Source organism: Macaca fascicularis, chromosome 12 (genome assembly GCF_037993035.2).
Source record: "Macaca fascicularis isolate 582-1 chromosome 12, T2T-MFA8v1.1".
NCBI lineage: Eukaryota > Metazoa > Chordata > Mammalia > Primates > Cercopithecidae > Macaca > Macaca fascicularis.
In genome coordinates this window covers 35,995,413-36,008,147 of record NC_088386.1, presented here as the reverse complement: position 1 = coordinate 36,008,147, position 12,735 = coordinate 35,995,413, and the positions used below count along the sequence as shown (strand labels likewise).

General features: G+C 35.4%; 1 protein-coding gene across 4 annotated transcripts in view; it reads left to right on the top strand.

The window, feature by feature from the left end:
- Positions 1–12,735, top strand: part of LRP1B (LDL receptor related protein 1B) — a 1,954,889-nt gene that overhangs the window by 1,636,712 nt on the left and 305,442 nt on the right. For all 4 annotated transcript variants that reach the window (XR_012421093.1, XM_005573071.4, XM_015433154.3 and 1 more), the window contains 4 exons: positions 1,860–2,052; positions 2,740–2,865; positions 6,639–6,767; positions 9,177–9,296. Coding sequence is in view for 3 of the 4 variants with exons in the window: in XM_005573071.4 (XP_005573128.4) it covers positions 1,860–2,052; positions 2,740–2,865; positions 6,639–6,767; positions 9,177–9,296 (568 nt within the window). In the remaining variant the exon portion in view is untranslated. The remainder of the gene's footprint in view (positions 1–1,859; positions 2,053–2,739; positions 2,866–6,638; positions 6,768–9,176; positions 9,297–12,735) is intronic.

Here is a 12,735-nt window from a genome sequence, read left to right as displayed (position 1 = left end):
ATGTATCCTGCAATTTTACTAAATTAATTTATTCATTCTAGCAGTATTTGTTGTAGATTCTGTTAAATGTTTTACGTAGAGGATTTAGTCACTTGCAAATGAAGACAGTTTGACTTATCTTTTCCCATGTAGATTCTTTTTATTTTTTATTTTTTTGCCTTATTATACTAGTTAGAAACTCCAGGATAGTGTTAAATAGAAGTAGTGACAGTGATCACCCCTGTTTTGTGCCTCGTTATATTTCTATTATTAGTTTTTGAGTTTTTTGTCAAGAATAGAAGCCATATCTTATCGTGGTTTTTCCGCATGTGTTGGGACATGTATATGAGTTTTCTTCTTTAGTCAGCTATTATGGTGAATTATGCTGATTGATTTTTTAATATTGAATCAAGTTGTATTCCTGGGACAAATCTAATTTTATGATGTATTAGCCATTTTATTGACATAAAAACCCAGTTTTTAGTTTTACTGATTTTGCTCTATTGTTTTTCTGTTTTCTATTTTGTTAAATTTCCCTTCTTTAGTTTCTTCCCTTTATTACTTTGAGTTTAAGTTACTTTTCTTCTAGTTTCTTAAAGTGGAAGCAGAAGTCATTGATTTGAGGATTTTCTTCCTTTTTACATTTTCCTTGCATAGTAGTTTGCTGGTATACATTTTTATACTCTCATAAAAAATTCTTGACTGTTAAGCTAGTTTGAAACAGTTTGCTCCTTTCAGGCTTGGCTTCTACAATTTGTTAGAGAAGACTAGAACAAAGTTTATTTAGTCTAGGTTAACAGTTCCCCACTGCTCAGGCAGACCCTAAAGAGTATTCAGAGTCTCATGAATTAGAATTTGAATTAAATATTTGAATCTGATTGTTGTTAACAGGCATGATTTCTGGACCCATGTGAACTTGGGGACTCTTCTCTCTCATCCTTTCCAGTGGTTCTTTCACCAGCCTGGAAGAGTTGGCTCGCACACATGCATGCACTTATCAGTACTTGACTGAATGCTCCAGGATGACTCTTTTCAGATACCCACAGTTCCCTCTGCTGAACTCTCTACTCTTGACCCTCTGCCCAGTGAGATATAGCAACCCATAACTTTCCCATAACTTTCACTTCCCATAACTTTTATTCATGGAATTATCTGGGCTCTGTTTCTGTCCTGTGTGTGCTGCTACTTATAATCTCTCTCTGGTAAATGGTGGATGCCATGGGATGCACCCAGTATTTCCTATTACCCAGAAATCAATGCCTTTCATTTCCTGATGTGCAATGTTTTCAAAAGTGTTGTTTCCTATATTTTGCTGTTGTGTGGTTGTCTTAGATGAAAAGATAAATCTAGTCCCTTTTGCTCCATACTGATCTGAGTGAAAGTATGGTCTTTACTTCTAAACTTTTATTCTCAGACATGTACTAGTTTAGTCACTCATGTGGTGAACTTCCTGAAGAAAGAACCTAGATCTTATGGTTCTTTATATTCCATAGGTAGTTCTGGGAACTTGATGAGTATCTACTGTATATCCGGTGATTTCTTACTAAAGGTTAATAAATGTTTATAATCTTCATCTAATATTTTTGGCTTGTTGATTTTTGTTTATAATACCAAACAATATACTTGTTGTACACATTGAATTGTTAAATAAAAATATACTTGAGATATTATGTAAGTACATTGCAAGCACTAACAATGACTAAAACATTTTAAATATAAAGCATATCATAATTCATTTAGTAAAATTTTATTTTTATCTGATGATTTATGTTAATTAAATCCAACTAAACCAAATCTTTTATTTTTGAAGCAAAAATGGGTGTGGATATATAAATATCTATATATTCATCATAAAAATACAGTATTTTAATTTATTTCAGGTGATAGTTAAGTCCGGCCCAGGAACTTTCCTCAGCTTGGCTGTTTATGACAATTATATATTCTGGTCAGACTGGGGAAGAAGAGCTATCCTGCGGTCCAACAAGTACACAGGAGGAGATACAAAAATTCTTCGTTCCGATATTCCACATCAGCCAATGGGAATCATAGCTGTTGCCAATGACACCAATAGCTGTAAGTTATAATAGAAAGCAAATGTATTTCCTCATTGTATACTCTCTGATCTCTAAAAACGTATAGATGTTTCCTAGTAATAGTTGGATTTGTTTTTTCTTTTTAAAAATATTATTTTTTATAACTACGATGGTTGATTTTGTTTTTTTTTTATAGTTCTTAGGAATAGTGTTCAAGATTTGGCTGTTCAAAATATTGAAATTATCTGAAATATTCAAGGCAACTTCTATATTGCATAATTTACCATCACAGGAGCAGTTCATTTTTAATTATTTCTTCTAAAAATTTTATTTCTCTCTCAATCTTCATATCTTTGAATTTTCAAATCAAGTTGTTTCAAATCATGAAAATTACACTTGATAGATAAACTTTGCATCTGGGCTTAACAGTTCTTTAGTCAATGCAGTGCTTACAAAATTGCAGTTTGCAGTATCAATGTGGTTTCTAGCAGAACTAGTTCATTTGATGCCATGGTATCAGATGTATTAGAAAGATTTGATTAGTGTTACATACTTTTGTAATGTACTTAGCCTTAGGAGTGCTTAGATTTTCAAAAGTCCTGAATGTTGCTTTTTAATGGCATATTATTGAGAGATTGAGGTAGTCTAATAGTTTACTATTAATATATATCTAACATAGAATAGAAATTCGATATAAAATGTTACCAATACAACCTCTTTATTGTAGGTGAACTTTCTCCATGTGCATTATTGAATGGAGGCTGCCATGACTTGTGCCTTTTAACTCCCAATGGGAGAGTGAATTGTTCCTGCAGAGGGGACCGAATATTGCTAGAGGACAACAGATGTGTGAGTAAGTAAAGAGAATTGAAATGTAATATGACATATCTGTTCCAAATTCCACACACATAACTGAAATTGTATTTGTGTATTCATGAAGTTATACTCTCTTCCAATATTAGAAGCTTAGTCATGTTATCTCTCTGCTCTAAAGAAAACTGAGTTCGCTGTTCTGCTTAGTTATAACACCATGTACTAGATAATGATAACCAAAATGGTAACATATGTTTTTACCCTCCTGGTTGTGCACTAGAAAGTATTGGGGCTAGGTAGAGAAGTATCTGCACACAATGGTCATCTGAAAACTTCCAGTTGTGACTTTGTGAATTCAATCAATAGCAAAAGTAATTGAAGCTGAAATAAACTGGTATACAGGCAGTATATCAGTAGCCTTGCAGTAAAACCACTCACAGTCCGTCACAGTATGTAAATGAGAGAGAATGGCTCATGCAGCTTATTTGTAATCATTTCCAAACTGTTAATTAAGAGTGTAACATTTCAGCCTTGCATGATGTTTCTACCTCCCAAAGGCATTACAATCTTTAATTAGTACCATTACAATATACACTTATTAACAGCTAAGTTTCCAAAACTGTTTCCAAAATAAATCAAGGTTCAAGTGTTTCAATACTGCCATGAAAAGCTTGCAAGCAAAATTTAAAAAGGTTAATTTCCTTTTAACATTAAGACAATATATATGTGAGGTGGGAGAGAAGAATCTTGTTGGAAATTGGTGAAATCACTCTCAGGATGTGTCAAATTTGATACATTTTTTTCTCTCCTCACCCATTAAATATATCCTCAGTGCATATCTTTTCATGCAGAAAATTAACAGAGTTGGATATGTCTACATAATAAAAATAAGTATTTTTCATCTTCATCTTCAGTCGTTTTTTACTCTCTTTCCAATGGAAGGATTTTATCTCTTTCCTGCTCTTCAATGTAAGTGCTTGGGCATAATTTTCTTTAGCTTTAAAACTATTACACCATATACAAAATAACATAGACATATTTTCTCACTGTGCAAGTTGATACTACAACCCAAAAAGGCACCTCTTAGCACAAAAAGTAAAAGTTGTTTTATTTAAGACTGTGCCAAAGCAAATGAGAAAATGATGCAATTGGTCAAAATTTTAAATACAGATGGCCAATTTCCATATTTCGGGCCACAAATTCCCATATTTCTTTGTCACTTAACACTTCTCTGAATTGCTCAGGCAATGGCTTAAATTCTTTCAGTTTGCCTTTGTGGTTTCAGCTGTAATGGTCTGGATCTGATGCCATCTGTAAGCCTGGAGTGTTAGACATGCATTAGAATCACTCATGTTTCTTTCACAGGTCACTGTAGGCTAGTAGTGAAGCAATGCCTTTAGTCACAACGGCAAAGCTTATTTCTGTACAGTGGAGGCCTGTCCTTGCTGCATAACACATTCAATACAACTGTCCCTACTAAGCTTCTCTCTATTGATGAGAGGAAATGAATCAGGAAGAAAACTGTCATTTTAAACAAGCACGATTGTATTCACATGGAACTGTAGAGTGATATTGGATTCCTCAGAGCTCACAATCTGTTATAGAGGCAGACGACATCCATTGTGCATTCATATTGAAATCCTGTAGTCCAGCGGAGAGATTAGAGAGTAACTCTTGGCTTCTCCTTGTCAAATTCATCTTTAGGGACATGAGAATGTTTGTAGCATATCTGTGTCCTCATCTAAGTGATTTTACCCAGAGCAGTTCATGAATGTTAATGGCAGCATTAAAGGGGTGAAAGGTCATGTACTAACACCTAACTGAGGGCAAATGAGGGAAAACCATTTGTTGTCATAACTGTTGACAAGAAGATTAGGCAGTCCCCTTGCATACAACATTGCTAATCTTATTGTAATCCATAAAAGAAATAGATATAGTAAATATAATTAGATGAAGTAATTGCTGTTCAGGAGAATAAGGGCAACTGAACCATGATGTTTCCAGAAAGAAGCAGAAAGCACTCAATATTATTTTATCAAATGAACGTACCTGAAGAAGAATTGTATTCATATAATATTTGTTTTTGCATAATATACAAAACCTATTTATCTTTGAATAGTTTTTGTCTTTTCCCCAAAGGCACTAAGATGGCAACAATGGACATTTGGGTCTGTTAGAGTGAGGAGAGAAAGAGGGTGGACAAAGGTAAAAAAAATAACTATTGGTACTATGCTCAGTACCTGGGTGACAGGATCAATCATATCTTAAACCTCAGTATCATGTAGTAAACCCATGTAACAAACGTGCACCTGTACCTGCTGAATCTAAATAAAAATTGACATAATTAAAAAAAAAGCCTTAGATAAATAGACCCTCTACTAAATTAATTAAATTCTAGGAATAATAAAGAAATAAAACCTTGGAAAGTTCAAATAGTACTAGTGGCTGTTTAATTGAATATTCCTGAAATAAAGCTCAAAAACTAATACTAAATTATAAAATTAAGCTATATTCTTTCATTAGCAGAGATGAATGAGTTCTGCTTACCTCCAACATAAATAATACAAATGTATTTAAATGTACAATTATTCAGCAAGCAACAGGGTGAGTACATACATGCAAGCAGACAGTATATCCCAAAAATTGGATCCCAAAGTCTGCTGGTAAATCTATTACTGAAGATTAAAAATAAGTCCATTGTCCTCAATAGAAACCCTTAAAAATAGTAATCACATACTGCCATTGTAAGGATGAAACTTAACTGTAGAAAAGATCTTTTTGTACTTTCAGACTCTTAACTTACAAATTAGTGCAAATCACCTAAAAATTCAAACTCTTAATTTCTAATAAACATTCTGAGGCTTAGAAATGAGACTTTCTGACAGCAGTCATTTGGAGTCCATAGCATCAGGTGCACATGCTTTCCACTTGACCATTGTCCTCCTGCCCCTCATCCCACTGATTCCTGTACACTTTATGGAGTAGGTGCTGCTCATGTATGGCAGCAAGAAAGAGTCTGCTCCTGGGAACCTCCCACACATGGATCTGACAAAGGTCTTATTTTAACAATTCTTATATTTCTGAACAGTATAACTTGCTACTGAGGTTTAATCAGAAGATAGTTAGGAAGACCAGAAAGTGGGGAAAAGTAGGGACTATTCATTTGACTGAGATGATTCACATCGAACATTCACAATGGGTACTGTATGCACTGAAAAATATTAGTATATTGAAAAATACATAATAGATTCCAGTAACAAAACACAAAAACACTTTCAGTATGTACAGAGCTCATTTAACTGGCTCTTTTTAAAAACAATAATAATAATTATTATTATTATTACTCTTTTGAGACACAGTCTTGCCCTGTTGCCCAGGCTGGAGTGCAGTGGCGAGATCTCCATTCACTGCAACCTTGGCCTCCCAGGTTCAAACGATTCTCCTGCCTCAACCTCCCATGTAGCTGGGACTGCAGGCACGTGTCACCACGCCCGGCTAATTTTTTGTATTTTTGGTAGAGATGGGGTTTCACCATGTTATCCAGGATGGTCTCAATCTCCTGACCTCGTGATCAGCCCACCTCGGCCTCCAAAAGTGCTGAGATTACAGGCGTGAGCCTCTGTGCCTGGCCAGAAAATTATTTTTTAAGATCTTAATTTCATAAAGAAATGTCATAAACCATGGCTCTTTAATTTTACATTTTGATAAATTTTAGTTTATCTTTATAATTAAAATTAAGAAAAATAATTGTAGTGGTGTCAAAAAATATTGGTCATTGCACAAAAGAATTGACTTTTTTTTTTTTCCTTGCAGCTAAAAATTCCTCCTGCAACATTTATTCAGAGTTTGAATGTGGAAATGGTGAGTGCATTGACTACCAGCTCACCTGTGATGGCATTCCTCACTGTAAGGATAAATCAGATGAAAAACTGCTCTACTGTGGTAAGTGTCCAATATGGGTTTGCTCATTTCAGATAAAGTTTTCTGATTCTTTTACAGTTTTTGGTTTGCTTGTCTCTGTTTGGTTTATGTGGATAATTTCTTTAATATTTCTCATTAACCTGTTGATCTAAGGCAATTGATGTGGCTTTGCTTGTGTTAAAATGAGGTACTTTATCTCCTATTCGATAGCCATGATATTCACTAAATAATTTCTTCATGGTTTTATATCCACAAAATAGACCTTTTTATTTTATTTTATTTTATTTAAAGAGACAGAGTCTCATTGTGTTGTCCAGACTGGTCTTAAACTGCTGATCTCAAGCAATCCTCCTGCCTCAACCTCACAGAGTGCTAGGATAACAGGTCTGAGCATCACATCCAGCCAGAATATGAATATTTTTAAAAGTAGTAGCTAATCTTCTGAACTCCCTACTTATTCATCTCTAGCAGTAGGTTTTAGGTTTACTTTCCTTAAAATGTAACTCAGAAATATCAGTGGTTTTTGGATATGGACAGGCTTACTCTGAAGCAAAGTTTCACCAACAGACAATAGCACATTGTTGGGTTGTTATCAAAGTCTTGTCAGTTCTATTTCTGTCTCTAGGATTAGCATGGGAGCTAGTTTCCTTTGGTACAAAGGCTCATTTCCTTAGGCACGGTCCACATCAAACATAGAATTCCACCAGCTATGCTGCTTTTGGTAACACTTAGTGACAGTCAACCTCTAACCTCCCTTAGGAGTAGAGATTAACTTTTATGCTCTAGTAAGCAGCTGAGATTTCCCTTCATTGCAACAATATTTTTCCTGGAAATCTGCCTTTGCATAATCATTGATAATCATTGTATATTTGATCCAGATTTTTAAAAAATGGTCCTGATTTATTTTTAATCCTGGAAATCCAATAGCATTGGGCTCATATGCTATGCAAAATTTAGGAGTCTATATCTGAAATTGCTACATTTTATGTCTACTTTTCTCCTCTATTCCATTATCTGGTAATAATTACACCTGAATAATTAAAGAAAAGTCAGAACAAGGGAAAGACAGGATCTGTGAGTTCCACAGACAGTCTTCTCACTCTTTTACATTACATGATAACACACCATCATTTAAACTGAGAGTCTAATGTAATTTGTCCATAATTGATATGCAACCAATATCTTAAAGAATTTATCTCAAATAACATATTCGCTTTAATGAATGGCTATATTCTATAAGATATAAAAATATTAAAGCATATAAAAGTAATAAACTCACAGGTTTGCATTTACTATAAGTTGACTTGAGATTATATTTCATGTTATTTTTATCTTTGTGGAAGTCAGATGATACTCATGTAGAGCAGGAGTTGGCAAGCATTTTCTGTAAAGGTTCAGCTGGTAAATATGTTAGGTTTTGTGGGTCATATATGCTTTCTGTCATATATCCTCTGTTGTTTATTATTTATCATCCTTTAAAAATGTTAAAGCTATTGTTAGTCCAATAGCGATATGAAAACAGTCTCACAGGCTAGATCTGGCCTATGGATAATAGTTTGCCAATGCCAGGTATAGAGTATGGGCTTTGGACTCACACCTGAAGTTAGATCTTTGTTCCCAAACCTGCTAGTGTAACTAGCCTAGTGTACAAGCCCTAGTGTGACTAGGGTAAGTAACATAACTCACTTCTCTGTGTTTTAGTTTTCTGCTATGAAATAGCTAGCTCTTATGAGTAGTTGAGAGTATTAAACCAGCAAGTATTTATCTACATATACTCAGTACAGAGCCTGGGGCAAAGCTGACGTTTAATACATGGCGGCTATAATTATTGTAAGTAGTAGCTTCTGCCCCAAATCAGAGAATGTCAAGAAACTTTCATAATGGTAAATAGAACTCAGAAGGTCATTCTTTCTCAGGGAATTCTGTAGATATTTTAAGATAATTTTTAAGAGCAATTTATTGATATTTAGATGACTCCGTGAGACACTGATTCAGGAATACATGTTTTGTTGCTTTTTCTCCTTGTTATAAAATCCTTGCAGATAGATGCAAAGGATATAGGAAATGGATGTTGGAGTGTTTTTGTTATGTTTGAGGTACATATTTATTGCTTCAGAATTGAATACGTGATATATGTTTATTTCTGTGCTACTTGACAGAATTGCCAGAAACAATAACATGGGTATAACTTGAAAAGATCTCCAGGCATGAATGACTAAAGTTAAAACACTAAGTCGGAAAGGGCCCTTGCTGAATGAACTACTCTTTGACAATACAGAAACATTCTAATCCACAGCTTTTGTACGGCACAGCACTTGTTTTATAGATCCATAATCCAGTCATTATGAATGAAATATTATCTGTGATTTTCATTTTGTACAAATATTTCTATATGATCTCTGGTTATGAGTTTCTACTTTTATTTATAAGAAAACAGAAGCTGTCGAAGAGGCTTCAAACCTTGCTATAATCGCCGCTGCATTCCTCATGGCAAGTTATGTGATGGAGAAAATGACTGTGGAGACAACTCTGATGAATTGGATTGTAAAGGTAAATACTTGTTCCATCAGTCTCGGAGTATGGGTGTGCTAAGTGTTTCCTGAACTTTTCCAACATTCATTTCTGAGAGCTCTATGGTATATAACACCTAGTAACATCTATGGATCACATTTTGGTAAATGCTGTTGGAATGAAGTTGCTAAAGTTACTTGAAAATTCTGACTATGTTCTCTATTTCTGTTTTCTATTCGTTTCCTCACTTTAAAACACTTATAATTTCTCACCTCTTCAGTTCCACCTTCCTGGATTTGGACATTTCTACCAGAATGTGTAATATTGAATTTTCTGCTCTAAAAATGTTCCCCTTTATCCCGTAGTTCTCTGTTTTACTCACGATCACATTTTCCTAACCACTGTACAGGAAACTTTGGTGTTCTCCTTAATTTCTCCTTCTCACATATCCAATCATCAACACATCTTCCAGTTCTTTGAAATAGCTTCCATTTCAATCCAATTTAAGCCTGGGTTAACAGAGTATCCCTTTACCTGGTTTCCCTGCTTATACTTTTTCCATTTCATCCCGATGTCATCAGTCATGCTAATACTGTTTAACATTTTCCCAAAGTGGCTATTGGGATAGATGATGAAGCCAAATTACCTGAGTTCAAACTGCTGCCTCAACACTTATTGTCTAAATTCGGATATTGCACTTAACTATTCTGTGTCTCAGTTTCCCAAACAGCAAGGTAGGAAAAATAATGAAATAAGAATAACAATATTAAATAAGTTTAGGGCCGGGCTCGGTGGCTCAAGCCTGTAATCCCAGCACTTTGGGAGGCCGAGACGGGCGGATCACGAGGTCAGGATATCGAGACCATCCTGGCTAACACAGTGAAACCCCGTCTTTACTAAAAATACAAAAAATTAGCCGGGCGTGGTGGCGGCGCCTGTCATCCCAGCTACTCGGGAGGCTGAGGCAGGAGAATGGCGTAAACCCGGGAGGCGGAGCTTGCAGGGAGCCGAGATCGCGCCACTGCACTCCAGCCTGGGCGACAGAGCGAGACTCCGTCACAAAAAAAAATAAATAGATAAAAATAAATAAATAAATAAATAAATAAATAAATAAGTTTAGAACAGTATTTGGCAATAGTGAATGCTGTATTAGCACTGGCATATGTGTGTGTGTGTGTGAGTGTGTGTATTGCACTGATAAAGAAACCTTTAATGGAATGTCAATGTTTGCAGAATACATGATAAGTTTTAGTCTGACATTGAAAGCCTTCTTAAATCTGGACCCCACAGATATTTCCAAAGCATTATCACTTTAAAGCCTTTCCATTCAATGAACACATTTTATTGACTGCAATGCATTAAGATTTGAGACACAAAATTCATGAGATACATGCCTGCACTCGAGAATATCAAATTCTAACTGTAAGACAGCCATGTAAACAGATGAAGTTACATATATCTGTGATTGCACACATGAGAACACCCATATGTCTTTTTTTGGTTTTTGGCTTTGAAGTATCCTCAAAGGTTTCATAGGCTATACTGAATTTAAGCTGAGTCTTAAACTAAAAATAAGGTAGAATGAAGGAAACAAAAGAGAATACCAAGTAGAAGGACTAGTATTGAAACTGAAAGTAATTTGATATAGTCACAGACAGATTACATATAAGAAAGTGGTAAAAACAGAAAGGGCCAGGCACAGTGGCTCATGTCTGTAATCCTAGCACTTTGGGAGGCCAGGGTGGGCAGATCATTAGGTCAAGAGATCGAGACCATCCTAGTCAACATGGTGAAACCCCATCTCTAATAAAAATACAAAAATTAGCTAGGCGTGGTGGCAGTCGCCAGTAGTCCCAGCTACTCGGGAGGCTGACGCAGGAGAATCGCTTGAACCCAGGAGGTGGAGGTTGCAGTGAGCTGAGATTGCGCCACTGCACTCCAGCCTGGTGATAGAGCGAGACTCCATCCCCCCAACCCCCAAAAAACAAAAACAAACAAACAAACAAAAGAGAAGGTAGAAGAAGGGGCCGGGGCATGAAGGTGCATTTTGTGCCATGAGAAGTGACTCAAACTTTATCTTGTAGTCACTAGAGAGTCACTGAAGGTTTAAAGCAGGCCAAATACAATCAAATTTACATTTCAAAAAGGAAAGAAAAGAATAGGATTGTGTTAATGAAACCTGTAATAATACGATTTGTTTGTGTGGGAATGGGGATAAGACAATAATGACAGTTTGCATTTTGAGGTTGGAACACTTGAAGACATGTAAATGAAGCTATTTCACAGGCATGTAGATAGGTAGAGATTTGGAACTCAGGTAACAGATGTTTATCAGAAATATTGATTTGGGGCACATTAAGGAGAAAAACTCAGAGGAAGTGTGGAGTAATGATTGCATGAGTAGAGTGCATCAAAATTACTTATTGGAATAAGAAATTATATACGGAAAGGTGAAGTAGCCTGCAGGACTAATAGAAGGATGTGCTTAAGAAATTATTATCTCAAGAAAGGAGGGTCATTCAGCATTTTCAAGTGCTACAGAAAGGACAAGAGGGCAGGTATGAACTTGAGGTATCCATCATATTTGGCAAATAGTAGATACTCACTTGATTACATTTATGGGTGTCATTTCAGTGGAATAGTAGAGGAAAGCAAGAGCACATAGTGTGAAGGCAGAAAATGGGTGGTAAGGAATAAAGACAGTGAATATAAACTGTTTTTAGAAAAGATTGATGGTAAAGGAAAGGTATGAAGTACAGTTGTGATGACAGGGCTATGCAGAGTTGAGGAAGGGGGCAGAATGTGTGCAAATTGTTTTGTAGCTGTATGGAACATTGGGAAGTTACTCTGCCATCTTAGACAGTGTGACTTTGTGGAAACACTTGCATAGATTATCATCTAAGGTTGACACTGTAGCTTAGAAAGAGCTAATGGCATTTGCCAATTAAGTTACCTATTAACTTAATTGAAAAAGGATTTAACAAGATTTAAAAAGGTAAAATATAGTCAGACACTGGAAGTAGGAGGAGGGAAATAAATTAGCATTTGGAAGAAAGGCGGAAAAGAAATTAGAAGACCTAGAAATAGATATGTTCTGTCAATTATTTGTAAGCAGGAAAGGAAAATATAATATAGGCATTAACCCAGGTTAAAGGTAAAGCAATCAAGAAAGAATGTACCAGAACTGAGCAATAAATACAGAAAATAGATTTTAAGGCAAGATTCATCAAAATAAACTGTGGGAAGATGATACGTTACTATGGGTTTTCTCCAGAAATGAAAGTGTATTTTCAAAAGTGGTAAGTAAATTAGTCAGTGTGTTTGGGTTTATGAAATATAATACCTCATATATGGTAGGTGTTTATTATATTCTTATGTGGCTGGTTGAAGCAGTAAGTCTTCTAAAATATAAATAGATTTTATTCTACCTAATGATATCAATACCAGCTGCTGAATAACAATAAAATAACTCAAATAC